Consider the following 27,178-nt stretch of genomic DNA (forward strand, 5'->3'; position numbering starts at 1 on the left):
TATATTCTGTAGTAGGCTTAATACTGTCTATATATGTTTGTGTGTTTTACATGAAACAGCTTAAATACAGTGACTGTAGGGCAAATACCATGAGACTGAATTTAAGGGGAGAATAAATGATATTTTATTCACCAAGCAAATACTGTTTTGGATTACATGGTTGTTAAATGCTAACAATAGTGGAGATGAGAAGAGCTGCAGATTTTGTAACAGGGTTTAAATTTCTCTCACGCTTGGAGATGTGTGATTTCATTTTCTGATATGGTAACTTGTCTCCTGGCAAAAGCAGTTTATAATACCTTTTCCCAGTATACGCACAACTTTTCCATGGTGTAAAAATCCACTCCAGGTAGAAAATACAAATTTACGGTTTTGATACTTGATGCAGATAAGCTGTGTTTGAATGTGATATAGTTGAATTTATTTTTAAAGCATAGCCTTTAAATTTAGTGGAAAGCGAATTTTTAATGAAATAGAAACTGTTCTTTTAAAACCTGTACAGGTTCCTGTATTCACTTGTCTTCTAAAAAAAAAAAAAATCACTGTTCAGTTTGTTTCTGGGTTTTGTTTTTTTCCTTTCCCTTCCCCCTTCTCAATCTTCTGTAATTATGTTTGTTCTTCAGATACACAATGCTTTGTGAATTTCAGTATATTTTCATTAACCAGAGGTCAGGTTTCTTGCAAGTTGATGAATTCAGTATATTGCATGTGTGCTGAAGATTGAGTAACAATCAACTTCTTGTCTTGCTGTTAAGGACATTGAAATAAGATGAAGCAGACTTCCCAACTTTTACTTTCATTCCAGCTATTCTAACTCTTTCCATGCATGCATGTAAGAAAATCTGCATGTCATGAGGTCAGAGATATTTGCGATTGTAAAATTGGGCTGTTCTTGCCTCTTGAGATAAGATGAATTTATTTCATGATGGTTTTTAAAGTATCACTAATTTACTTTTAGAAACATTTGCGCTACTACTGGTATCTAAATTTAGCACTTCTGTGGTCAAGTTATACTTCAAATATTTTTGTCCAATGTGATTTACTTGATTTAGTGAAGCGTCTGTCAAGAATGTGTTTTTATTATGTGGGTAATATTTCATTGCTTCTGAATAGCTAATTTTTAGAGCAGACTTTAACGAATGTTAACTGAGTACTTTTTGAAGGTATGGTAGCATAGTGAAAACCAATGTACTTCTCAGATACTTGTGAAATTTAACTTACCGAAGTGACTATGAAAGACAGTAATCAATAGAGATTTTCTTAGAGTGTAGACTAAACGTTATGCTTATTCAGAGAGTCTTCATTTGAAATCGTTTACAAAAAGTGAGTGTTAAAGAGCGTGATGCTTTCTGAACATTTTGTAGCAGAATGTGGAACAATACAATATTAAAAGTTTTATTTTATTTAAAATATTTAACAGTGTAAATGTTTTAACTTTGTATAAATAAACCAGCATTTTTATAACACTTTTTTTCTGTAGGGTGGAGAGCGTCCAAAAATAAGTCTCCAAGTTTCTCTCTATCTTCTTTCTCAAGTAAGTATTTTAAGTATTTTGTCCTTTTTCAGAACATGTATTGCAGTAGTGTTATGATTTATCAATTAAATTTAAAAATTTTAAAAAAAAGCTAGATTATTTTCTTTTTATGGATAGACGAAACAGCTTCTTGTTTGAGTTAATATCATTCTCCTGAGGATTCCATACCACAAGATAGTCTTTACAGCATTCAGTGGTTATGGTTGATGTATACCACCTGACAAGTGGTGCATAAGAGAGCCATGCAACATGCTAGGACAGAATTTAGTAAAATTGCAGGTGAAATTTAGGTAAATGCTGTATTGCACTTTGAATCTGCCCAAGCTATGGAAGATTCTAGATCTGAATTTTCCTCTTTGAGAAATAGAGGGACTGATGAGCTCATGTGGTTTGTTTGGGTGGTTGTGTTGTTGTTGTTGCTTTGAAAAAAGGAAACAAACAAACTCCAAAACCCCCCAAAAAACAGTACCACTAAAACCTCAAACTTTCTCACAATTTGAATTTCATGATGTGTATATCTTAAATCTGTAATTGAGTACTTGTTACTACTTATTCTTACCAATCCTACCTCCTTTTGTTTCTGGCACTTATTTTCAAGTGAAGAGAATTTTAGAGTGGATTTTAATTTTTTTTTTTAAATTGTAGAGCAAAATAATATTTTTTTCCCTGTAGTCTTCAGTGCATTGCTATGTCAATAGTTTTCTTAAATTATGTTCTCTGAAAATAGTTTTGACTTGTATTCATAGAACTTATACTTTTTTTTCTTTGAATGTATGATTTTACATTAGTCATTTTATTATGGACTGGCCCATAATTTCATCATCTTTTTTTTAAGAACTCTTCCAAAAAATGTGATTCCCCCCCCTCAGGCTAATACAATTTGATGCTTCTTAATTTAAACCTAAAAAATTGTGGTGATGTGGGAGTTATTTACCACAGATAAAACCTTAGGAGCAACAGCTTTTTGTAACTCAAGGGATCTGCATCATAGAGTTATATATGTTGACCTCTTTTAACCTCTTTGATTTCAGCAGAAGTATTGGCTAGCTGTCACTTCAAGATTTGCATCTATGTTCTTTGTTGTTTTTAATAAAGAAGATGAAACTTTTTTCCTAACCGTAAAAAACTGGAAACACATTTTGTGTATCAGAATGGGATGTGATGTGGGAAATTAAGCTACTTTTTCTGTAACTGACAGAAATGCATCTTTTTCCACCTCTTTTGACTAGAGTCTGTCTTTGATGAAGTGGGATCTGAAAAAGTATACAATGAGTATCCGAGAAACCTTCTTAACTATTTCAATTACTGATACCAGGCATACACTTTAGGCATTACTTATATATTGGAGACAAGTGCTTGAAAGACTAGTACTAGTTCACAAAGTGAACGTGTAACGTACTTATGCCAAAACATGCCTGTATATAGTTGAGCTACACTTTCTGAATTAGAAGCAGCTTAAGTGATTTGTGAGACTGTTCAAAGTATTTCTGAAGTGTGTTGTGACTTTCCGAAGTTTTGCATAGGTCACCAGTGCATGCTAATAGTCACTTCACTTTTGAAGGCCTGGAATGGTTCTGACTTTAATCAGAAAACCTGTGGAGATCATGTTCAGCTAAATATTATCGAAACAATGTTTAGGTTTACTGATTTTATAAAGTATTTGGGGATTTTTTCAACTAGAACCACTGTTTAGGGATCCAGCTTTGATATAACCTGACATAAGGCTATTGCTAACCTGAGCTGGTTCTGTCCAGAAGCCGATTGTTTGCTGGCCCAACCTTGGAAGCCTTGTCACAAAATAGAGTGGTTAGTGTAAACAGAGAACTCTGTTAAAGCACCGAAGCACTTCTGGATAAGTGCTTTAATGATATAGCTGGTATGGCCCCTTTTCCTGTGTTATGTAGCTGCTTTGTAGCTAGACCATAATTCGTTGCAATTTCATAGCCAGAAAAGCTGCTTCTGATCCAGTTCTGCCTATTGCATGACATTTACTCATGAATCACTGCGAAGTGGCTGCATGCACAGCACAGAACTTACTGGAATCCTGCCAGTTGTTGACATGTGAGAAGGTCAGTGGACGCTGTGTACCATAATCAGTTTGTGTAGTTTCTCAAAAAAACCAATTTTCTGGAGCAGTTTTAATTTGGGTTTTTTTGGTAGGATATTATACAACTTCCATCTCAAAGCTGATGAGGAGAGAGAATTTACATTTCTCAGGAGGAGGGAAGAGTATGGAGAATTATTAAAACTGGGTAGCTTAAAATGTAGAGAAAGGTCAAATAGCTGTAGAGAGGTTTATGGTCTCCTGTATTTTGAAGTAGATTTCATTAACTATCAGGGTTACCAATTGTATTTTACTGTATATGTAAACAAGATACCAGTTTAACAAGGTCAAAGAAGTATGTTCAGTGACTGAAACTGTGAAACTGAGTGTATTCTGTAATATATGTCTGATGTTTCTTTCCACCCTTCTTTTAATAGGTTTTTCTAATTATACATTACGCCCCTTTGGTGAACTCATTGGCTGAGGTTATACTTAATGGTGACCTCTCGGTGTTTTCTTCTAAAGTTGAGCAAGATATACAAACAAACTCGGTAAGTGGCCAACTAATCTTTAACATTTCTTTTTTAGAGGCAAAGAAAATACTTGAAAAACAAAATCAGATATCCAGAAACTGGTAAGCTAAGGTGATTGTGTTTAGGAGAGAAGAGCAGCAATAGGATATTTCAGCTTTTGTTGTTGGACACGATAGCAGAAAGATGCTCCATGCTACTTATTGTATTATGTTCTTGTCAGAGTGGCAGTATTTTTGTGCATGCATATGTATTCTGGGTAGTGGTATAAGAATGTGTAGGACACAAATTAGAATACTTAAGTTTCTTCTGTGGGGGTCAGACACTGCAAAGGCTTCCGTCATTTTGATAGGACATTTTTGTAATCTAGTCTTCTGCGTTCAGGTTTTATCAGCTCTTTGATAGTGACATAGAAATGAGTCATCACAACTTTTCTGTGAAATTGTTTCCTTACCCAACTTGTGGTAGAAATGAGAGACGTAGGAAAAATACCTGGCCTTATGGTAAAACCTTTGGATACAGAAGGAAATAAAGATTTTTTTTTCATCTGAATATTCCCAGTGTTTTAGCAGTAACACTGATCATCTATGAAAAGTGTGCATCAGCGTGCATTAGGGAATGTAGACCAGCCATAAATAAATGGGAGTGCTGTCACTTTGTCATTGCCCTTCTACCTTCAGATTTAATCCTGTTTAGATGTTGCTAGATGTTGTTTAAGTCTGTCACGTATATGATTTTTTGCCTTTTGTTGTGGGTTTCACAGCTTGTGAAATGTTTGCTTGTTACTTTTTAAAGGCCTATTTGGGGATGGTAATAAGAAGGGATATGACTTTGCTTTCATTAAGAGGCTTCTGACTGTAGTTCTGTCTAAAGATTGAACACGTCCCCTAATGTCTGACTGGTCAGCAAAGAGTTACTGACTGAATGTTTAATTTATAACAAGCAGTAGATTGGTTCATATGCACATTCTTTCCCAGCAGTGGCTGTAGCTTTGAGAGTTTCAAGGGGGAGATATGCGTCAACTCTTCCATGATACAAGTCAACTTTTCCAAATTTCTTCCTACTGTGCAGTGAAAGCTGTGTGGGCTGATCTTAGCCAGTAGCTTTTGGGTTCTGGTAGTTTGTACTGTTGGCCTTGATATTTAGAACCTAATATTTTTTAGAAAAAACTACAGTGGAATGGTTGAGCTGACTGAATGCTTTAAGATAAAGCAATCTCTTACTTGTGTTAGCAAATATCTGACCACCTGCTAGCTGCATACTGAATGTCGTGTGTGTTACTTGTGCAGAAGCAGCTTTGTTACTAGGAAATTTGTGGTGAGAAGGTGGGGCACCAGTTGTTGCAGAAGTGAGATTTTTTTTTTTCCTGTCATAGTTACTCTACAGAGTTGCAAAATATCTGTAGCATATGTTTGAGTGCTTGCAGTAATGTTAGAAATACTAGGGGTTTCCTATAAACTTCTGTTCATCTATTCTCTTATGTTTGTAATACTATTTAGCTTGCTGCCTCTTACTGATCTTAAAAGTGTGTCCTCATGGTATGTAAACTGATAGTTCTGTCAGAACCTGAACAGGTAGTAGATAGGAGGAGTATTGGCTTTTTAGGATAGACACTTAGTGAAACTGCTGTAGGTGGAGCTTTGTTACAGGGAGGGCAGAGCAGTGGCACTTTGGTGGATGAGGAAAAAACATTCCATGGGAGAAACTTTAGTTATTAGCAAATGCAATGACATTCGTCAGTGAAAGCTTGGAGGGGAAAACCTGTACTGTCAGAAAACCTGCCAGTGAAGGTTGGTTATTTGCAGAAAGAGTGGGGAGTCATCTTCAGCTGAAGAGCTCCATGCCCTACTTCCAGGGAGGGGAGCTATCAAGTGAGCTGCTCTCAGTTGATGAGTATGAACTACTGCATATATTACATGGTGTTTTCTACTGATACACAATTCAATGCAGTGATGCTAAAGTCAGCTGTAGATACGGAGGCATAGACAAGTAAAGGTGAGGCAGTTTCTTGTTGCTTTGTGATAGGACTTGTTAGAGCAGAAGGTTGAATTTTGAGCATTGTTAGCCATTTCAGGGGCTGTTCTTTTGACTCTTAAGATGTAACAGGTTCATTGCAAAGTTACTTCTGTCATGCATTCTGTTGCAAAGAAATGACAAACTTCTGTTGAATAAGGGAAGCTATTTCAGAAGGTACTTTAGAACTGCTTGTTCTGGGGTTACTAGAGAAAAGTGATGAGCAAGTTTTTTAACTTTTTTGACTGAGTTTAGAATTGTGTTTGTTCTTAAGTCAGACCCAAATTCATCTTTTACTACTTCCTTTCTGTTATAATTTCCCATGGTAATCATTCTGATACTCTCCTAAGCTGCTTGTTTTGGGGATATCTCTGTGTGTTATGGTGAGCCACAGTTATCTCTAAACCTCTGCTCTGTACCTAACACTGTTCATCTCTTGTAACTGAGATGTCTTGATATATTTAAATCGAAGTGTAACTGTCATTTTCTAACTACATATAGTTTCTAAAACCCAAAGTAAGTAGAACCTCTAAATTCATCTTCCTAATGAGAATAATTAAAGTGGAATGAGGTATAGAGAGTATGGAATGAAATTAGCAGAAGCAGGGTCACATGTCCTCATGATAGGAGACTAAATGAATAAAGAATACTTAACAAAAATAAAAGCTGAGAAGGGTTGCAGTTGCTGCATATAAATGCAACATATCCAGAGTTATTTAGGGCAAAAGAACAATGGTACTTGTCATGACAGGAACAAATGATACTTTTTACTAGAAATCAATTTGTGGAAAAAATCACCAGCAGCTATCACTGCTGATAGCTTGTGAATTGACAATTAGCTACCCATGGAGATCTGCTGAACATCATAGGGCAGTAATGATTGCCCAGCCTCTGTTGAACAGGTTCTTTACCTGAAAGTTTTTTTCCCTGTGTTTCTGTTTTTAGGTGGCATCAGAAGACATACTAACTCTTATCCCATGATGAGAGTTGAATATGTACAGCCAACAGAATGTATTTAAACTTGTTAGCAGTCATTGCACTAAGGTTTACCTTACTTCCTGTGAGATCTGCTTTCCCGCAGAATTCGGATGTGGTCCAGTTCTACCTATTTCATTTTCTTGGTTTCGTCTTTAACCTACTTTCTCTTTCCTGTAAAAGTTGTTACTGGTATTGCCTTGTTTTACTAGCACACATTGCACAAGATAAACCACAATTAAAAATATGGTTGAAAGACATTTTATAAGTATGAAACAGCAGTGTCTCAAACTGTATAATCAACTTAGATAAACCGTATGCTATGTAAATTAATTTTAAGTCTGCTTTTTAGAATTTTTAAAATATATAACCTAGTTATATTTAGCAGAACAGAATGTATATGTTGACTTTTTCTTGGCATTCTTTCTCGAGGTGGACTAGAGCATGGTGGACCAGTGCTTAATGGGCACATCACTGTCTACTGGTCTGTTCTGTTATTTTGCTTATATGGCTAAGAGCATATTAGAAATGCAAGGGTGTTAAGTACATGCATCCTTCATAAAGAAAGTAGCTACAAGATTCTAGGACGCAATTGTAAGAAGTGAATGCAGGAATGGGAAAATGCATTATGCAACTTGCATGCTACTTTTCTTTTTTCCTTAAAGAATAGAACTTAACGTGTTCTTCCCTTTTCTTATGACTTCTGGCCAGAAGCCATCAATAAAAGGTAATCTGGTTGTAACTCTGGTTGTTTTATAATCTTCCTATATTGCAGTTTGATCAGACTAAAAATATATCAGAGAGGTTACTGGGGGACATAAGTGTGATAAATTTCACATTGTGGGTTTTTTTGGTATTGTGAAAGATTCTTCCTACTACATGGTTTGTTTCAGTGCCAAGTGTAAGGTGACTTATGCAAGATTTCTGAAAACCTTTTTAAAAAAGTCAGAAGATTCAGAGAAACTTTTTGGCTTTTTGATTTGTAGAAGGCTTCTTCCCAGATCTTTTCCTAATCTCTGTGGGTTTTTTTTAATGTATAGGTGTTCATTATTAAGCAAAGGGAGGAATTTTTCCAAACTTTTTCTCTGAGTTCTCTTTGCACTCATCTTCAATGCTTATTGTACTTGAGTCACCTTAAGCAAGGAATGGAATCAGTTTTGTATTTACTGTAGTCTTTAACCCTTTAGCCAGCGTCAGCTAAATGTGATTGAAGTATTGAGGCCTGAAAGGTAGTGAAGTTTCTGTAGCAGTCTTGTTCAGCATAAACCTGAGTTGGCAGGAAGCCCCCAAACCATGTATTTCACCTCTTGGTAACAGAGAGGTTTGGCCGATCAATGTTTATAGCGCTGGGTGAGAGACAGAGAGAGCATGTACTCTGGTAATCCCACTGGCAGGCCTAGCAAGTGAGAAGGGTTAAGCATCACAGCTCAGAAACAATCTGCAAAACTGTAGGAAACCAAGTTTTGTTAGTCCTGCTAGTCACAGAACTTCTTGTAGTGTCTTGTGTCTTTCTGTAAAAATACATTGTTCTCTGTTGTTAGGATGGCACAGACTTCTGGAGATACTTATTTCCTCTGGGAGGAATTTGTCATCTAAATGTATTTTCTTGCTCTGTAAATTAATAATCAGGAGAATCAGGTATTGTTTGAATACTGTTTGCCACCTTGTCCAAAACCAGTAGTTTGACTTGAAAGATAAAGCTCTGATACCTTTGGGTAGAGCACAAGTATATTGAAGTCTGACAAATGAAGTGGTGTTGGTTTTCTGGACTTGATAAGTCAATGTCTGGAGGCCCAAAAAAAGTCAATGTCAGTGCCATTTGTTCATAGTTGATACAAGGACTGGTATGCTGTTGAGGAAAGCTTGAGATTCAAAAAAAAGCTCGTGGCATAGAGCATTGATTTTTGTCCTTGCTACTGCCAAAGACATTTAAAGAGTGTATTCAATATTAATACATTGCTGTCAACATGCACTTTGGATGTTGCTGCCTTTATCATTTTTACAAAAGGCGTCTTAATTTTGTATGTACTAACTGTCTCACCTGTTAAGAAAGTTTAAAGAAGCGAAAAAATATAATGAGCTTCTATTGATCAAGTGGGTAGTTCTATATCTTCTTGTCTCAAGATGGCATACTTTTTAAATGATAGATCTTTAGGATGTGTTACTTTGGAGATAATTGTCCTACTGATGATTTGATACAACTTGAGGTCTGCTTTCTTTATTTTAATTTGGATTTGAGATTTGTAAGTAGTATGCTAATTTACATTCTAAAAATGCTCTTCTATATGAACTGAAGTTTCTTTATCAATTAGAGTTAAAATATCTTGCTATAACTCAGTGTAAACTCTTCAAATTTACAGGCAAAATCAAGTATCAGATGTTTCATAAAACCAACAGAAACACTTGAGAGATCTCTTGAAATTAACAAACAGAAGGGAAAGAAGAGGGTGCAGAAAAGACCCAACTATAAAAATGTTGGTGAAGAAGATGAAGAGGAGAGAGGATCTGAAGATAATCAAGATGACCTGGAAAAAACTAAAGGTACAGAAGCAAGTTCAAAGGGCATCAGAACAAGCAGTGAAAATGAAGGTGCGTATACCAGCAAATAAAAATGATGCTTGCAATTTGGATACTTTTATTTACTGGATGGACCTAGTTGTGATCTGTTATGTGACTTGTTTTCTTGTTACACTAGGAAAATGTGGGACTATTGAATTTGTTTCAATCTTTGGCTGTATTTTTTTTATCATGTTAAATCCTTCTGTCAGAACATGTACTTCTAATCTGATTAAAAACTACGAAAGTGTTTTCATATCTTCCTGTAGGCTTTACCCTTGTCACAGATGCATGCCTTGCACCTAGGTGTACATGATTATGGTGCACTTTAAAGTAGACTTCACAACTTTGTAACTTTACCTTCTGTGGTAAGGCAAATGGTGTAGCCACTTTTCCTTTTAAGATGGTTGGGAGTATTTTATGCATGTTTCAGTGATAAAATTCAACAAGTGTGCTAAAAGTGACAGTACATGGTAGAAGAAGATATTAAGTAGTTCAAAACTGAAGAAAACATCTATAGATTTTTTTTTTAATTGCGTGTTTTCAGGATTTTTGTTGTAAAGCTAACCTTAAGAATTGGTTTTATAGGATGAGGGGTCTTACAGCCTATTGTAACTGTTTATTTTACTAGTTAGTAAGTATTAGAAAGATGTATGTCAGAAGCTAGTCTTTACTTTAGACATACACAGAGAAAAATCTGGCAGAATTGCATGCAAGCAATGGAAACCAAAACCTTTATGCTTTGTCAGCACTCTCCAAACATAATTGCTTTTTGATTTAGGTAAACAGTCAGTTTGAGAAGACTTTCCTCAAATGGTGTCAAATAACTGATGATGTATTGTCTACTATGATTTGCAGAAAATATGACATGATCTGCTGTTTAAACTGGTGCATTTAGTAGTTGTCTTTGTCCAAATTCTTAAGCAAAAGCTAGATTTGGTCCTAATACTTAAAGCCAATAGGTAAAAAGCACTTGGGACCAGGTATCCTGTTTGCTGTAATTGTAGAGACCTGTTTACACCCTCTGTGAAACTTGATGTCCACCCGTGCCCCGATCTCACCAGCTTTTTCACAAAGAAATTTTTTTTCCAGAAAGAAGTTCTATGTTTTTTCTTCCTGTGGTTTGGAGGAGAGAGGGATTACTGTTGCCTGTTTATTTGCCAAAATAATCTGTATATTTTCTTTACACATATATGTATAATTTTCCTAAAGGAGTTAATTTCCTTAAAGAAATGTAAGCAAACTATTTTATTAGGAAGAAAATTTGCCTACATCTATTAATTCATTAATCTTTCCGAGGTTATGGTTATACCTGTTACATGTAGTTGAATCAGTCACTTTTAATGTGGAATGGAAAATATGAAAGAGCTTGTGATAACTGTTTGTTAAAAATACCAAATTTTGGTGTTTTTTGGTGTGTGGTTTTTTTTTTTTTAGAAATAGAGATGGTAATCATGGAGAGATGTAAACTATCAGAATTGTCTATCTCTACTGTGACAGAACAGAATACAACAGATGAAGAAAAGAGTGCAGCTGCCTCTGGGAGTGAGATAACAAACTGGAACAGGTATAAAGGAACTGTAATATATTTTGCTAGTTTACTCCATTAGTTGCCCTTCCGTTAACACTCTCACTTCTCTTAAGGGGTGTTTCAAATCTGCCTCCAATTAAAATTACAGACATTCTTGTGGATGACAAATAAGTGAGGCAACAGAAAAATGGGATATGGCCTCTCTACTGATCGGTTTTGGAAATGGTCCTGTTCCTTTGTAAAGTTCGTGCTTTCCTTTGTGGCAATTGTGGTGCCTTCAGTTGGTAAAGTTAAATTACAGAATATTAACACAATAAAACCAGAATGTAAATGTTTTCATTCTGGACTTTTCTAAACCTCTAAATTAAGCCAGAGGTTGTTTTTTTAATGATATTTATGGTCATATCTATAGGAAAAAAACAAGGAAAATTCCTCAGTTCAGGGCTGGATTTTGCAGAATTTTAGTAGTAGTAGTAGTTACGAATAAACCTTACTAACCTATGTACAGTTTCCAAGGTCCATTAGTATATCTCAGGGTTATTGAAAACTTCTCTTGGAAATGCAGTTTTTAAGTGTTTCTGGGAGCAGAAATTGCCTCAACTTAAAAATTTAAACTTGGATCTATAAAATATCCATAACATGCTTTCTCAGTAAGAATTTTGCGTTCTTGTTATTAGAGTGCTAAAGAAATGAAACTGAACATGCCATCTCTGACACAAAAGTAATTGCAAATATGTCCCTTGGGGAAATGCACATGTTTAATAGGATTTCAGATTTATTTTTAAACTTGGGAAATGCTGCCTGGTATTCCCAGAATTTCATTCTGTCTCCATTATAGCTTTGATGTAGCTTAGATCACATTGATTAATAAAGATAACATTTAATTTCATTATAAAAGTGAAATTGAACCTTGACTTGAACTGGCTTTAAAATACATTGTTCTAGATTATTGATATTTTGACTAAAATGTGTGCCAAATGCCTTTTAGAAAGAAGTTGGCAGTGACTACATTGAATACTAAAGCAACTGGGGATGCTCAGGTCTTAAAATGTGCAAAGTACTTACAGGTGAGATGTCAATGTATTTAGCAAATGTCTGCATTTCAGGATTCTTCTGATCTGTAGATATGATCTGACAGCATCCTGCATCTTTTCTAAAAATAAACAGCATCAAAGAACCTGCGGACCTAAAAATATTTTTAAAATAAGGTTAGACCTTGTGTAGGGCATTTCTGGCCTTAGTTTTGTACATGAATTTTTTGAAGTCTCAGTGGATAAGTTGCTATAGCTTAAGATTTTGTGTTATTCTATAAGCCAAATGTAGTATTTGAAACAGTAGCTAAATCTCTGAAGAAATTTGCTCAAGTAGGTATAGTTTCTTTCCTACACTGGTTGGAATCACAGAGTCTTGTGGATAAGATGAGCCACGTGGATAAGGTGCCATGTGGTAGTGGAAAATGCAGCGATCTTTTATTCCATGCTTGAAGTGGGAGAAACTTCCATAACTGGAGTAATCATTAATGATTGTGATGATAGTGATTCCTAATGTGTTGCAGTCTTCAATTGTGGACATACTCCACAAGAATAAGTAATTTGAAGAATACTTGTATGGGTTTTGATCTGTTTCTTCTATCAAGTCACTAGTAAAAGGATAGTAAAGGAAAAAAAATGCTTATGAGTTAAGAAATAAATTTGAAAATACTTGCCATATAGTATTTAATATTAAAAGTGGTTTTTAAAAATTGTATGATAGTTTTTGAAAAATGAATGGAAAACAGCACAGTTTGCAGTTTAAAATCTGTAGCTGTAAAAGGTAAGTCAAGCTTTCAATTTCCCTTAGCCTTTTTACTACTGTGAAGAACATAAAAGAGAAAGTTTAAGTATTTTTGGTGTAATTTTATTGTGATCTGACTCACTACTGGAAAGTTTAAGTCTAAAGGCTTGTTCTAAATTAACTTTCTTTTGTGATATGCTATGTAGCAAAGTTGTTTTTCAGTATGTGAAACCTTCATGCTACGTTGTGCCTTCTGTTGCTGCTTTCTTACAGCTGAAGTTTTTCTGGGTCTATCCTGTATTTAGTCTGTATGAGGACCTGTTGATGAACTTCCTAGAAGTTGTTTCGGCTTCAGATTATTGCGATTGAGACTCTGATAATGCAGATAGATGGATGCTGTGAAGAAGCATCTGGAATGAAAATTATTTCTCTCACTGCTGTAATCATATTTTTTTAAGTTATGTAATTTCACAAATCTAAGTAGTATGTCAGGGAAAAGCAATGAAAAATGCATTAGAGATTACAGAAGTCGTCTAATACCATGTAATATTGGTGTTAATGGAACAGCTACTGATATTTCTGCAGCTTTGACCTCCTAAACCATTGGTTTTAATACAATTAAAATAAATACTACTTTTACATCATAGGTCAGTTTTTAGGGTAATTACCATCTATTGGTCTGACAACAAACCTAGTGTTATCTAGCATTTAAGTATTTTAATAATCTTGAAAGCAGGTATCGTGGTTCTCTTTCTTCCATAGATCTTGAAGCTGAACTCCCTTCCCTGTTTGTAAAGCATCCTGTTTCAGAATGTCATGAGGCTTGTAGGGCTTGTTTAATGCTTAGGAAGACTGAAGGCACTCTTGGTTTATTTTCAATATTGCCAATTCTTTAGGCTGTTTTTGCTTGAATCTTTGTTGTCTTTTGAGATTTACAATAGGAACGTCGTGGGAAATTTTGACTTGAGTTTTGAGGTAGTCTTTTTTTTAATGTGACAATGATAGCAACTCCTTGAAGTTAACGTATGTATACGCTTAAAACAACCTGTACAGTGCTTCTGCATACATACTAAATGTGCTACAAACAACCCAGTAAATGTGTGAACAATCAATTCTTGGGACGATATTATGTAACAAATCCCATTAAAACATCAGAAATGATGTTAGAATGTAAATACAAGGCATGGCTATAATCTGAGTACTCTTAAACAGATTAATTTTTGTTTAATGCCTGAAAATGTGCATTACTGTAGATTTGCCGTTTCCATTAGCTACATGTAGAACAAGATAGTTAACTCATTTTTCTGTAGATATGGCCTTTTCCTTCTTAACCATTTAAAAATTACTCCTTTCCACAGGCCTTTTCTTGATATGGTCTATAATGCGCTGGACTGTGCTGAAGATGATTACTATGCCCTCTTTGTGCTCTGTCTTTTATATGCAATGTCACACAACAAAGGTAAGCAATTTTTGCTTTTTCCAGAGAAAACTAAATAGACATGTGATTTTAGACAAGCACAATCTGTTTGTAACTCATGTTTGTGCATGCCTTCAATGGTGAGAAATTATTTATGTGGTGGAGGCAGAAATAAGTATGCTGTAAGTAAAACAATTGCTAAGGATCACATTTTTAAGAATGATTTGGTAGAAAGCTTTGTAAACAACAGATAACTTTTCTTCCGTAGGTTTCTTGGAATTGGCATAGGATTATTGAGTTTCATTTTTAATATCTTAATTTCAGTTGAAGCCCACTATATTCAGTCTCCATATATATGGGATCCAGTTCTTTCCTACTTTGCATGTACTGTGATTGCTACATGTAAACCAAGTACAAAATGTTGTAAAACTTGTCCCCATATGTTAAAATTAAATCTTTGCATACTTTAAACATATAGATAATGCACACAGCCTGAGAATCAGATGTGATTATGGAAGTAATGTATTGCCTGTTTCTATCCAGCTTTGACAGTCCTTCAGTAATTTTATACTATGCAATTCCTCAACAGCTTTCTCATGCATTGTGCCATAATTGATTGAAAGCTTGTTGGAAGTTGTTGGTGTTCTGTGTTGTAATGCATCTTGCAAGTCTCCCAAGGAGCCTGGACTATTTTATAAACTAGCAAAACTATGCTAAATGTGTACTTCGTTATAATTCAGACATTATGAGAATAAGTAATCTTTTCTAAAGGATGATTATGATTAGCTTTTTTGCTATTTATCTTTTAAAATAGATTCCTTATGGAGCAATAATGTAAACATCTCATACATATGAATAATTGTATGTTTTGGGAATTGAGAGCTGAATTTAAGTTACTTTCTGCTTATGAGGATAGTTTCTATAACATACTAGTAATTTAAATGAATCAACTGCTACAGTAAACTGAGCAAAATAGCATCAGGTGTGATGGCATGCTTAAAAGTAAGATTCTGTTCTAGCTTCAAGGTACATCTAAAGGCAAGTAGAGTGGAAATGAGAGTGTTGAGGGAACTAGCTAAGCTGAGCCCCTCGTTTCCTCCATCCTCTCGATGGCCTTATCTTTTTCCAAGAATGAAGGAATTATTCTCTGAGATTATAATTTGCAGACAGTTTCAGGGCTTTCACAGTCTCTTATGACAAGAGATAATAATACAACCGATATCACCAAAGATAGCACTACAGCCTTGCGATGCTCTAGCCCTCTCTTACTGGCATCTTTGATTTCCCAACCCCTGCCCTGCAACCAGTATACTTCTTCCAGAACAAGTCTTTCCCCAAGGAACTTTTGAGCATCACTGTGCTAGAAAACGCTGATGTCACAGATGAATTCTCTTCTCTTAAAATTGATTAGTTGAAGCTGTGAATAGCTAAAGTAACTGTTTTAACTATTGCAGCTTCAGGGAGTCCCCAGAAGTCTTTCAACATCATTGTAAAGGAGTAAGCGTGCACTCTAGGATTGTATTTCTTAAGAATTCTTCTATTTAAGACCATAGGCCTTCAGCCTGCTGTATTTGCTTTCAGTGTAATTAGTCATTCTTCCTGTTCAGGAATATCCTGTTCCCAGGAAAAAAGTCTGATATCCTCCCTTGTTTCAAAGATGATTTGCTTACGTCTATAATACTGCTGTAAACAGTGAGGAATGAAGCAGATGCAACTTTTTGCTCCTTAGTCTGTTTATTTTTCACCCAATATTCAGGGTTACCAAGAGAAACAGGCAGTGAAATATCTACCTTTTAGGAGACTAAAAGTGTACTGGCCCTAAAACTGGAGATACCTGTTATGCCTTTAAGGGGTCAAAATCTACACTTCATTCTTTGGTAGTCACATTAACCCTCTCTAAATGAAAAATTCTTTAGGCTATGCTCATTGGCTTTCCTTGTCAACAATTTACGTTAGCCTGTTGCTCTTTGGAAGCTATTTTCCTTTCTCCCCACATCCTTGACCCTAGATCTTAGGTACTAAACAGATAATGACATACAGTTTTGGTCTTCACTGTCTTTCACCAACTCTTGTGCCCTGTAATAGGCTGCTTTCAACCTGGAGGGCCATGGAATGACTGCCTCTGTGTCTTGAAGAGGAAGGGTTTTACAAGCTGCTGATTTAATGTCCCTGTTTGATGCAAGAGCGGAAGGTTGTTCTTTAAAAGCTCAGGAGCTGTAGAGCTGCTCCTTTCTACACCAAATTCAGTATCAGTCGTGGAAGGTGCCTCAGGATTAGGCTGGAGCTAGTGTTTAGATCTGAATTCAGTGTAATGCAAGAGATCTGTCTGCTTACAGACTTTCTCAGGGTATGGGTCGGTGATCCTTTTCTTTTGTAAAAGTGCATGAAGGTCTCTCTCCAAACATGGAGAGGTCAAGTTGTTTTCCCAGTTTCAATAAGTAATAAATCTCTAGGAGTTCTGTGTTTAGGATATGATTATCTATTTACTGTCTTTCTGACAGAGATAGTAAAGGCTGTAGTGAGTGCTTGAATCAGTTCAAACAAACAAGTAGTGAGTTGGAAATTTAGGATGGTTTCTTGTGACTGAATGCAACACAAGCTTGTCCCCTCTACACCACAGGAAAATGAGTTGCGGTTTTCTATTTCAGTATATTGGCTGTTTCAGATATGTTTCTAATTCTTTAGCTGGTCAGGTTGAATTTCACCTTCCCCCTGCCCCCCCCACCCTGAGTGCTGCTCATTCTAGCACTGTGGAGGAGGCTACAACAGAACACATTTTAAAAAATCCAAATTGCCCTAGCTTAACCAAGCACTTTGATTTCAGACCTTGCTTCTAAGGGAGCAGCCTTCTCGGTCTCCGTCAGTAAATGTAGATGCCCTATTGAGGGTTTTGATCATGACTCCTTCCATTTGGATACCGAGTCTGCATTTTGCACTGTGTTCTTGAATGAGTTTAAAGAAAATATGCTTGATTTTCACCAGCAAGAAGTATCTGTGTGAACAGGAAGAAAGAATCCCAAGAGGTACATGTATGCAGCTAAACAGATCTGTTGTAAATGGTATCTGAGAGATCTTTAATCCCAGAAGGAGCCCTTCATATATGTTGCTAGAGCATGTACTGTCTCTCCAGAATGCAGAACTCTACATCCTTGGCAGGCAGACAACCAAATGAAAGGTGTTGAATATGAATTCTTTCACCGTGATTTCAATTTGACCACTTCATTGAGCACTTGCCTGATCTTGCCTCAGTCTTCCCCCATGTTTTCTTATTCTCCTTAATGGTTTTCTGCTGGTTAATGACCATCTCCTTCTGTGAGAGCTTAATCTGCACATAGATACTCTCTGAGAAATGTTACTCATAATCAGCTTTCCTTTCCAGAAGGAATACTGTAGCTCTTCACTAAACTGTCAGATTGTTGTGAATGCTGATACTCTGCCCTGGTTCCTTAAATGCTTCCTTCCTCCAACCCCCTTGCTTTGGTATTACCATGATGGAGAACATTCATATCACTGTCATTAATCTTCAAACAGACCTTTATTAATTGTTCAAAATACATATGCTTAGTGAAGAAATAAATCAGATGTCACAAGTGGCATTATTATGTAGAGTTAACTTACAAGTTCAGGGTTGGAAGAAACTATAAACTGCAATATAGTCATCTTCTGTTCTATGGGGTTGTTTATTACCATTCTTTAGAACAAGGACAGGAAAATCCTCAGCAGTCCATAAATGTGTTTTGTACTAAGAGGTCTTACAGTAACCAGTCTATTCTGAGAAATAACTTTACTGTTTTAGAGGAATAGGTTGAAGAAAGATGGGTTTAGTTTCCTTATACAAGTCATCAGTGAGAATCTATGATGTGTGCTGGGGAGGGTAGTGAATAAGAGGCTGTGACTTACAAAATAAAATTTCTTTTTTATAGAACATACATGAACTGATCGCTTGCTACCAAAGCAGAATTTAAAATCAAACTTTCATCTTTTCCCCTTTAGCCTTTATGCTCTTCAGATATATGGCTTGACTTTAATTTGATTTAGATGCAAACAAATAGTCTGAGAATTCCAGGTGCATCAAAGTGGTTTGGATGTCACCAACCACTTTGGGATTTGAGTGTCTTCACCCAGTAGGCTACGTTTAAGGCTGAGATTTTTCAGTGATATGTAAATGTGTTTAGTCTCTCTGTTGTTCCTTTTTTCCTTGTAATAGAAAGTGAAAACTAACTTACCTAGTTTTGTATTGCTAATTACACTCTTCTGAGAAAACTGGTACAGTCTATTCAATACTTATCTCGAGGCATACTCCTGTTCTCTAATTTACCTTTCTTCCTTCATCCCCCCCAAAAGGAATTGACCCAATGAAACTGGAGAGAATTCAACTTCCAGCTCAACATGCTGAGGAGAGAAATTCATATAATCATGTACTTGCAGAAGGGCTTATCAGGATAATGAATTATGCTGCACAACCAGGTATCACTTTCCCGATTATTTTTTTTTGCCAAACTGAAGTTTTTGAAGATGGGGAAAAAAAAAATGCTTCCTAGCCTCTTCTCTTTGAGGAGAAAGTGACTGTTTAGCATGCTCTTTGGTGAACAGTAAGTAGATATGGTCTGTGAAAGACAACTGTCAGCTTTTCCTTGGTTGTTGAGGAATCAGAAACTCTGGATTTCTGTTGAGTAGTTGTTTTTGTACTCCAAACTATGCAGGGATCTGTTGTCTTAATCCCTAATTTTGGTGGGTTTGAATAAACAAAAACAATGAGATGTGTAGTGATTTCAGCTTAATGTAGGATTTCATCCTGAAAATGTGATCTGTGGCACCTTTGTTTGCAAAAGTAATTCCAGTGGAGAAGTACTCTTGGAAACTATATGGTACCCTTTGCTTACAGCAGTCTTTTGTCTCTATAGGTGATAGCAAATTTTCCCATGTTTGTTTTTTTTTTTAATTGCAGATTGTATTTTCAGTTCTGAACAGTTTTGTAGAAAATGTGGGTTTTTTTTCTTGACTTCAACTTTTTTGTGAAATGAGGGATACAAGGCTCAGTGACCTATTCCATGGAAACATCATTTTTGTTCAAGCCACAGCTCTTCTTCCCCCACTTTCCCCTCTTAAAACTTCAAAGGAGTAGAACTGGTTTTCCCGTGAAACTGACGCACTATCAAATTCCTGCCTGCTGAATAAAATCTAATGCTTGTTTGACTCGCAAGAGTGATCTACAGAGCATTAACTCATTCTGCTGATGTGGCAGTCACAGGTTAAAAGCACATTTATGTAAAAAGAGTTTGTGCATACTGTAGAAGGAGAGAGTACAAGATGAGGAAATGCATTTATTTAAACAAAAACACTTCTGGGGAAGGGTGGAAATAGTAAGTTTTCATTAAGCTCACTAAATGCTGTGTAGAACATCTCATTTTTTGTTTGGAGTTACTGAGTTTTGTCTATCTTTAGGTTCTGGCGGCATAGTGCTAACTTGTAAAATAGTAGATGGAAGTTGGATCAAAAGCTAAGATGTCTGTCTCGGGTATATTGTCTTAGTATTGATTACTGAGCTCAGACTGTACATTTCTAATATATTTTTTTCTTTAAATCCTTCTGAAACTATAAGCTTAAAATCTCAATGCATTCTTTCACTGTGACTTCTCTAGATTCTCACGTCCAAGCTGTATCTGCATCCTTTGGACTTTTTTAAGGAAAAGCTAAGCATTATTAGTATGCTATATACAAAATTTCCTTTAATTTTGTAACTTTATAGCAAATATCTGTGATTCTTTTGTAATTTTAGTGTAATTCAACCTGTGCTTAGATTGATAAAGGCATTGGTTTTGGCTGCTTTTCTAATAGTAGTAATCTTTATTGCCTTCTGATCACATAGTTCTGCTTTAAATTTTCTTCTAGTTTAAATTACTCTTCCAGTTCTATTTTTTTTTTAATAGCCATCAGCATTGTAAGCCAGCATAAGTACTTATCATTGTCAGATAGGGTGTGTATGACAGAGGGGCAAAGTTTATGACAATTGCAGAGAAGAGTAGAAACATTTAAAAACATTGGGTAATGAGAAGAGCAATACTTAAACTGCTACTATTTTGTATATTGAAATTTTCTTTTCATAGATGGAAAAATCCGTTTGGCAACTTTAGAACTTGGCTGCCTCTTGCTGAAGCAACTTGTGTTTTCTAAGAATGGCAGCATCATAAAAGATGTTCACCTTGCTTGCCTTGAGGTTAGTATTTTCTTTCAAAGTACCAGTCACAGCATTACTTGTCTTTGAGTCTTGTAGTATAGTTGAATAAATTTGTTTCATTTCTGATTGCAATAAGCATAAATGTGAAATTTGAGCTTCTAGAACATCTTTCCATTGGTGGCTCTGTGCAGTGAAGGTAAAGAATCAATACCGCATGTTCTGTTCTCAGCTTTGCAGTTACTTTGCTATTTAAACTCTAACTTCTCAAGCAGGATTATGTTTAATTTACTCTCTGAAATTTGTTATGTCATCCATCTCAACAATGTCAAGAAAAGTGCTTTTGAAAGTAACAAGCTCACGTAAGCTGTTTTTTCTTAAGTGCTGTGTTCTATCAAATTGTGGGCTGAAAGCTATGAGTATGGGGATATTAATAGACAGTATCTTCTGTATGAGTTTTTGGGTGTTTTTAAATGTGAATTTTGAGTAAATAGTGTATATATTTCCTGAAACACAATTGTTTTTTCTAGGGTGCAAGGGAAGAAAGTGTTCATCTCCTTCGTCGTTTCTATAAGGTATATATACAAAATGCTGTAATAAAAAAAATCCTTTATGTAATGGTGAATTAGAAGCAAGTCTGCAGCCCAGTAGTGCCCAAGGCAGCTCATTTTTTTAAGATGGGAACTCCATAATTGTGATAGAGAAAGAAGTGTTTCCTTTCCTTTCCTGCCCTTCCTGTACCACACTGACATACGTCACAAAAAGGCTGTTAGAAGTCTCACAGGGTTAGTACTGGAGGTCAAGGTAGCAGTCATGTGCGTTTGTTCCAACTGCTATGTGTCATGGAACAGAGCCACACTATTACAACATTTCTGGGATTTTGTCATTGACACTAGTATGGAATGTGTTTCTTTTTGGCATTATTTTTTATTTGTGTCTTATCTGAAATGATGATCTAAAATTTTACTTAACCTTTTTCTCTTATTGGAGACCTCTGCAGCTTTTTGCCTTTTTTTTATATATTATAAATGATGAGAGAAATAAAATGTTTATCCTAGACATTAAGTTCTATATAAGGAACGATAAATCCATGACAGTTTTCAAGTGTCTAAAATCAATGGGCAAAACAGACCCAACTTGGCAAAAATTAACTTATTGCCAATTAAAATAAATTTAGATAGTAAGAAACAAAGACAAATTAAAACAACAACTTCCTCCCACCCCTGCCATTTTCCAGGCTCAACTTTGCTCCTTCATTCCTGATGCTTCTACCTTCTCCCCCTGCTGAGTGGTGCAGGAGGGATGGGAAAGGGGGGTTTGGGGTCAGTCCGTAACAGTTCATCTCTGATGCTTCTTCCTCCTCAGGCTTTTCCCCTGCCCCAGTCTGGGTACTCTCCTCCGTGGGCTGTAGTCCTTCAGGAAAAAAATCTGCGTCGGTGTGGGTCCTCCACAGACTGCGGTTCCTTCAGGGCATATCTGCCTGCTCTAATGCTGCAGTGTGGATATCTACTCCACCATGGTCCTCTCCATGGGCTGCAGAGGAATCTCTCTCTCTTTCTGAAACGTGTTTTCCCAGAGGTGCCATTAGTTTTGCTGAAGGGTTGGGCTGTGTCCTGCAGTGGGGCTGTTGGAGATGGCTGGAACTGGTTGTGTCCAGCACGCAGCAGCCCTGGCCTCTCCTCACAGACATCTGTGCAGACCTGCTGCCAGCACCTGGACAGGAGCACTCAGTACATAATTAAACAAAACCAAACAAGTGTGGGTCCATAGCCATAAGGATTCATGATATGTCCATGTCCTTTTTTTTTTTTTTTCTTTTTGAAAGGGAGAAGAAATTTTTCTGGATATGTTTGAAGATGAATACCGGAGTATGACGGTAAGTAACACCCGTTCTGCCCTGCCGAATCCTCAAACACAGATACAACATGGGAACAAGAACAAGTACTTATTGATAACTACTGAGAATGCTGGTATCTTTTTTTCCAGGAGCAGAATAACAAAATGTGGGTGAGGTTTTTTTTGTCTCTGAAGGGTTGTGTCTACACTTACATAAATCATTTATGTAAAATTTCACAGGTCTTTATTAAATAAAAGCCCATTACTTTCTGAAAGTGACATACAAAAATTACTTTATCCTGGGAAATGAGACTTTGGGTTAATTTTTTTTTCCTAGTTACTAAGCAATGTGAAAATCTTCCTATATGTTTCTGAAGCCCAGCAAGGTTTCAGTTTTGAGTGGTACCACTTTACTTACCAGCAGAGAACAGGGTTCTAGCGAGCAAATAGGAGAGGTACTACCTGTGCCGTGGTACCATCTGTGAAAGTTTTAAGATTACCAAACTTAATCTCAGACAGTTTGTATTTAACTTGTAAACGTGTTTTAAAACTTATTGTCTGTTTCAATTCTTAGGTTAGAATTCAGATGATAATACTTGGAGTAGTCAGTTACAGATTTTTTTTTTCCACAGTGGTACAGGGATTTAATGAACAGCCACTATTTGTCTTTTTGAAAAAGCACAATCTACAGTTGGTGTGTTGCAGTAAGTCTTTTAATATGGGAAGCATTTTGCACATATCTTACCAGCCTAAATAAGAGAAGTATTTAGTGAAACATTTAATTTTTTAGTAGTTAAGTATTACTGTACTTCTAGTTTGAGAAGTGGCACCGATACTAGCATCGTTTTTATGTTGGAAGTTTAGTATACATTTAGGTTTTTCTGTGGTATCTCTATTTCTGAGACTGCTTTTTTTTTTTTTATTTGCCTTAAAAGACAGAGCTACACCCTGGAATTTAACCTTTGTTTTCCTTAAAGCATGTTTATTTGCCTAGCTGGCAAATGGCTTGCTGGGCAGGATGATTTAAGTGCTAAGTAACATGGATGTTGTCTTGTCAGATGAGTTGTGTAAATAACATGGTATAGAGCTTCTGCAAAGGCAGAAGTATGCTTACTCTGTCTGAATGGCAAAGGAAGGAAAAAGTTCTGTCTTCATTAATGATAGATGATAACAAGTTCAGAGGAGCAATTAAATACTGTAGTCCTTAGTATTTTTACTTTCAGCAATGTTTCCTGTTTTAATATTCTTCCCCTTTATGATGTAAAATGCTGTTTAAACCAGCATACATGTGAATTGCATCTGAAGTAGTTATTTACTTGTTAGAAATTTTAGTTCTGTGTTCTCATTTGTTCTCATTGTCTATGTAGATTTTTGTATCTTCTACATACTAATTGAATTCATTAATCCAGTGTTTTAGACACTGAAGATGAGTCGTTCTGAGGTCAGAATAGTTGACTAAAGACTATTTTTAAGTTATATGTGTGCAAGGCAGCAGTTCAAGACTGCACTGTGAAAATTCTGGACCTTGATTAAGCCTGCTTCTTTTATGGTATCTGACTGTGGCAAAGTGACCAGGAATGCTTCCAGTTACAGTTGGCTGTTTTGGAATGCCCATATGACTGCATTTTTCTTCTATGCAGAGTGTTGTACAAGCTGTGGGAAGGGCTTTTGTATGCTTTAGCCATTCCAGCTGGCTTTCTGGCAAAAAGAAGCTCATGTCTCTAGTGTGTGTGTATATAATGAACTTGGATGAAATTGCCCAAAGGTACAGAAGGATAGATATTTCGGACATCATGTAGTCATGAAAATAAGTAACCATGTAAGGGAGAGACTCTCTTAGTGGCAAGATTGAAGGGAATTGTCTAGTGTGAAAGTTATTGCCTTATTAGAGAATGGAGAGTTCTTTTTGGAGAGAGAAAGATATGGGAAACTTTTCTTGTGATTGAAGTAATCACAAATTTGAGTCAACACTTAAAATCAAACCTGACAGACTTTGGTTTTTAGTACTCATAGCTTTCCTTCTTTAATCTTTCAGAGTCTTTTCCTGTGTTTTTTTCAGTGTGGAAACTTCCACAGCGTGTTAGGGAATGATGAGCAAATATAAAATAGAGATTGCATGTAAGGAGCTTAAAATAAGATGTGTGGTATTAGAAATCCTTGGAACTCTGTAACAATTCCTTCCTCTTAAAATGTGCAACCATGAGTTATATTTGCAGGTAAAGATGCAAATGCTTATTATTCTGTATAGTAATCAATGTTAAAATATTTTTTTTTTTAGATTAAACCCATGAATGTAGAGTACTTGATGATGGATGCCTCAATATTGTTGCCCCCAACGGGGACACCACTAACTGGTATTGATTTTGTGAAAAGATTGCCTTGTGGAGATGTGGAAAGAACACGAAGAGTGAGTAAGACTATTTTTCTTACATTTGTTCGTGACAGAATGATGCCAAAGGCTTTGAACAATTCTAGAAATAGAAATGTTTTTCCTTGAAAGCTGCTTGATTGGAAGCTTCATTCATAAAATCATAAAGACTTGATGAAGACAGACCTGTGTGTAAAGTATATAATATTTACTTGTCCCAGTGGAGAAGCTTTTTCTCTACAATTTCTTGTGTCCAGTCAATTCAATACGTTCTTACACTGGGGTTTTAATTTTTTAGAATATGGAGACGTACATAAAAAGGCATTTTGATGACACTCATTAATATATTGTCAGATTCCTTTTGTGATCTGGTATCTCAGTCTATCTTTCATTATATTCCTATAGTAAGAATCTCCACTGGAAGGCTGGCTGGCTTCGTGTTGCTTGTGTTTCTAGACATAGCAAAAAATATAATTCTACTCAGGAGTGCTCATCTTGCTGAAGTAATTCATGATAGAGATCTTGAGAGTGAGGAAAAAAATAGCAAAATATCTATTTTTGAGTGACACAGTCTGTAGAGGTGATGCTGACCTGAATAACAACATTAGCAGCAGCATTCTTGGGGTAATCAGTTCTGGGCCCTTATCTGGCAGTGTCCTATAAGCTTAGCAGTGCCAGTAAGTCTTAAAGATATATTACTGCATGACATCATTATTTGAAGAGTGCTGTTCTTCGGGTAGCTTTGCATTTATGTAAAGTGTATGTGTAAGTATATTCAAATATTCTTGAAGAAAAAACGTATTTCCAGGAATCTTCTGAAAACTTCTGTATTTATTACTTATTATAAGCCACACAACTTTTGTTATCACAGCAAGTTAAGTTTGATAAAGTGCAGTGAATTATCTTGAAAAGTATTGTTCTTAGAAAGCAAAAATGCTTCCTAGAATTCTCTCTGAGGCATTTTAACAGAATGATACTTAGAAATGCACGTTAATGGAAGCTGAGTGCTCCATGGTTTTTCATGTGCTAAATAAGGAATAGCTTAACTTCTGTTGGTGGAAATTCAAAAATCAATACATATTCCTGTAAATTCTTTGGGATGGAAGGGTCTTGCTCATCAGCAAGAACTCCCAGAATGCTTCCTTGTTGCTCCCCCAATCGCATTGTTCTAGAAGTTTTAGAATTTCTTAGAATTCCTATGCTACTTTCTTCCAGCTAGGCTACCTCTCTTTGGCTGAATTACCATAAAATATGCTGAACTTCAGATGTATCTTGTGATATTGCTGCTGCTGCTTAACCTGTTGGAGGTCCTTTTTGCTGACAGTTTCAAATGGGTAGTGACTCAATTCTGAGCATCGCATGGCATGATTCAAGAGAAGTTCTCAAGTTTTATTTAACTAGCAAGTGAAGAAGTCCTGTACTTTGATTATATCATGAGTTCTTAGCTGTTAGAGATCAGATCTTTTTAGGCTGTTGCTGCTTCTTTTGCTATAGAAAGTCCCTCTAAGTGGCAATTCTTCTCCTCTTAACAACTTTAGGAGGAACTCTCAGAAATTGGTTATCTATTGAGTTATCAAAGGCACATCTCCAATATCCAGACAGCCAACCCTTCTGACTTAAAACATTAAAATGACCAGAAGTTGTTAGGCTGCTTTCTGAAATTAGCTGCTACTGCTTGATCAAGCCTTCTGCCCAGAGTCAGATGTTCTTTTGAATTGTTGATAGTCCAGTTACTGCTTGTTGGTTGCATCTTTCTGATTTCTGTAGCCCTAAAGATGGTACTGCTTACTTGTTACCTAGGATAATGCAAACTCCTTTATGTGCTTATTTGGGAAGTAATGAACAGTATGGGTCTTGAACTCTGCACCTTGGAATATATAGCAAGCAAAGACTTTAAGAAATGGCTTTGAACTACCTGTGAGAACACTATTTTATGGGAAAGTAATAAGATACTGGTAGGTTGCCCTGCAAATTGCTATTTCTTTGCACATGGTATGTGTATATAAATGAAGGAATCAGGGCAAAGTATACCTCATCATAATGCATAGTTCTTTAATGTAGATAGCAATTCATTTTTGTTCTTACTTAACCAAGAAAACAGAAGTTAGCTGAAAAAAATTCTAGGCCACTACAGTTTTATTGAGGTCTAATAAAATGTTATAGGAAGTCACAAATCACATGCTATTGGGTTTATATTGATATTGCTAGCAAACTGAGGGCTATCAGTATTGTAGGAAGCACAGTGTAGTTCCCTTTATCTGATGTTCTTGATTTTTTTTTTTTTCTTGCAAAGGCTAAAGTTCTAATTTTCTTTCCTACTCCCGTAGGTTATTGTGCAGTAAATAGGATTACACGTTTAGAGATGAGTAGCATTAGTTTTATAGGCAGTGTATGTGAAGAAAACTAATGCTCTGTCTAGGAGGGAA

The 27,178-nt window shown here is 36.0% G+C and overlaps 1 protein-coding gene across 1 annotated transcript in view; it reads left to right on the top strand.

Moving 5' to 3' along the window:
- The window catches only part of CLEC16A (C-type lectin domain family 16, member A), a 71,824-nt gene that overhangs the window by 6,470 nt on the left and 38,176 nt on the right, over positions 1 to 27,178 (top strand). The window contains 10 exon segments of the mRNA XM_009698616.1: positions 1,481 to 1,534; positions 4,016 to 4,129; positions 9,457 to 9,685; positions 11,090 to 11,219; positions 14,315 to 14,415; positions 18,718 to 18,840; positions 20,481 to 20,590; positions 21,079 to 21,123; positions 22,374 to 22,424; positions 24,663 to 24,791. Of these exon segments, the coding sequence (XP_009696918.1) occupies positions 1,481 to 1,534; positions 4,016 to 4,129; positions 9,457 to 9,685; positions 11,090 to 11,219; positions 14,315 to 14,415; positions 18,718 to 18,840; positions 20,481 to 20,590; positions 21,079 to 21,123; positions 22,374 to 22,424; positions 24,663 to 24,791 (1,086 nt within the window).

This window comes from Cariama cristata, unplaced genomic scaffold (genome assembly GCF_000690535.1).
Source record: "Cariama cristata isolate BGI_N322 unplaced genomic scaffold, ASM69053v1 scaffold11124, whole genome shotgun sequence".
Lineage (NCBI taxonomy): Eukaryota > Metazoa > Chordata > Aves > Cariamiformes > Cariamidae > Cariama > Cariama cristata.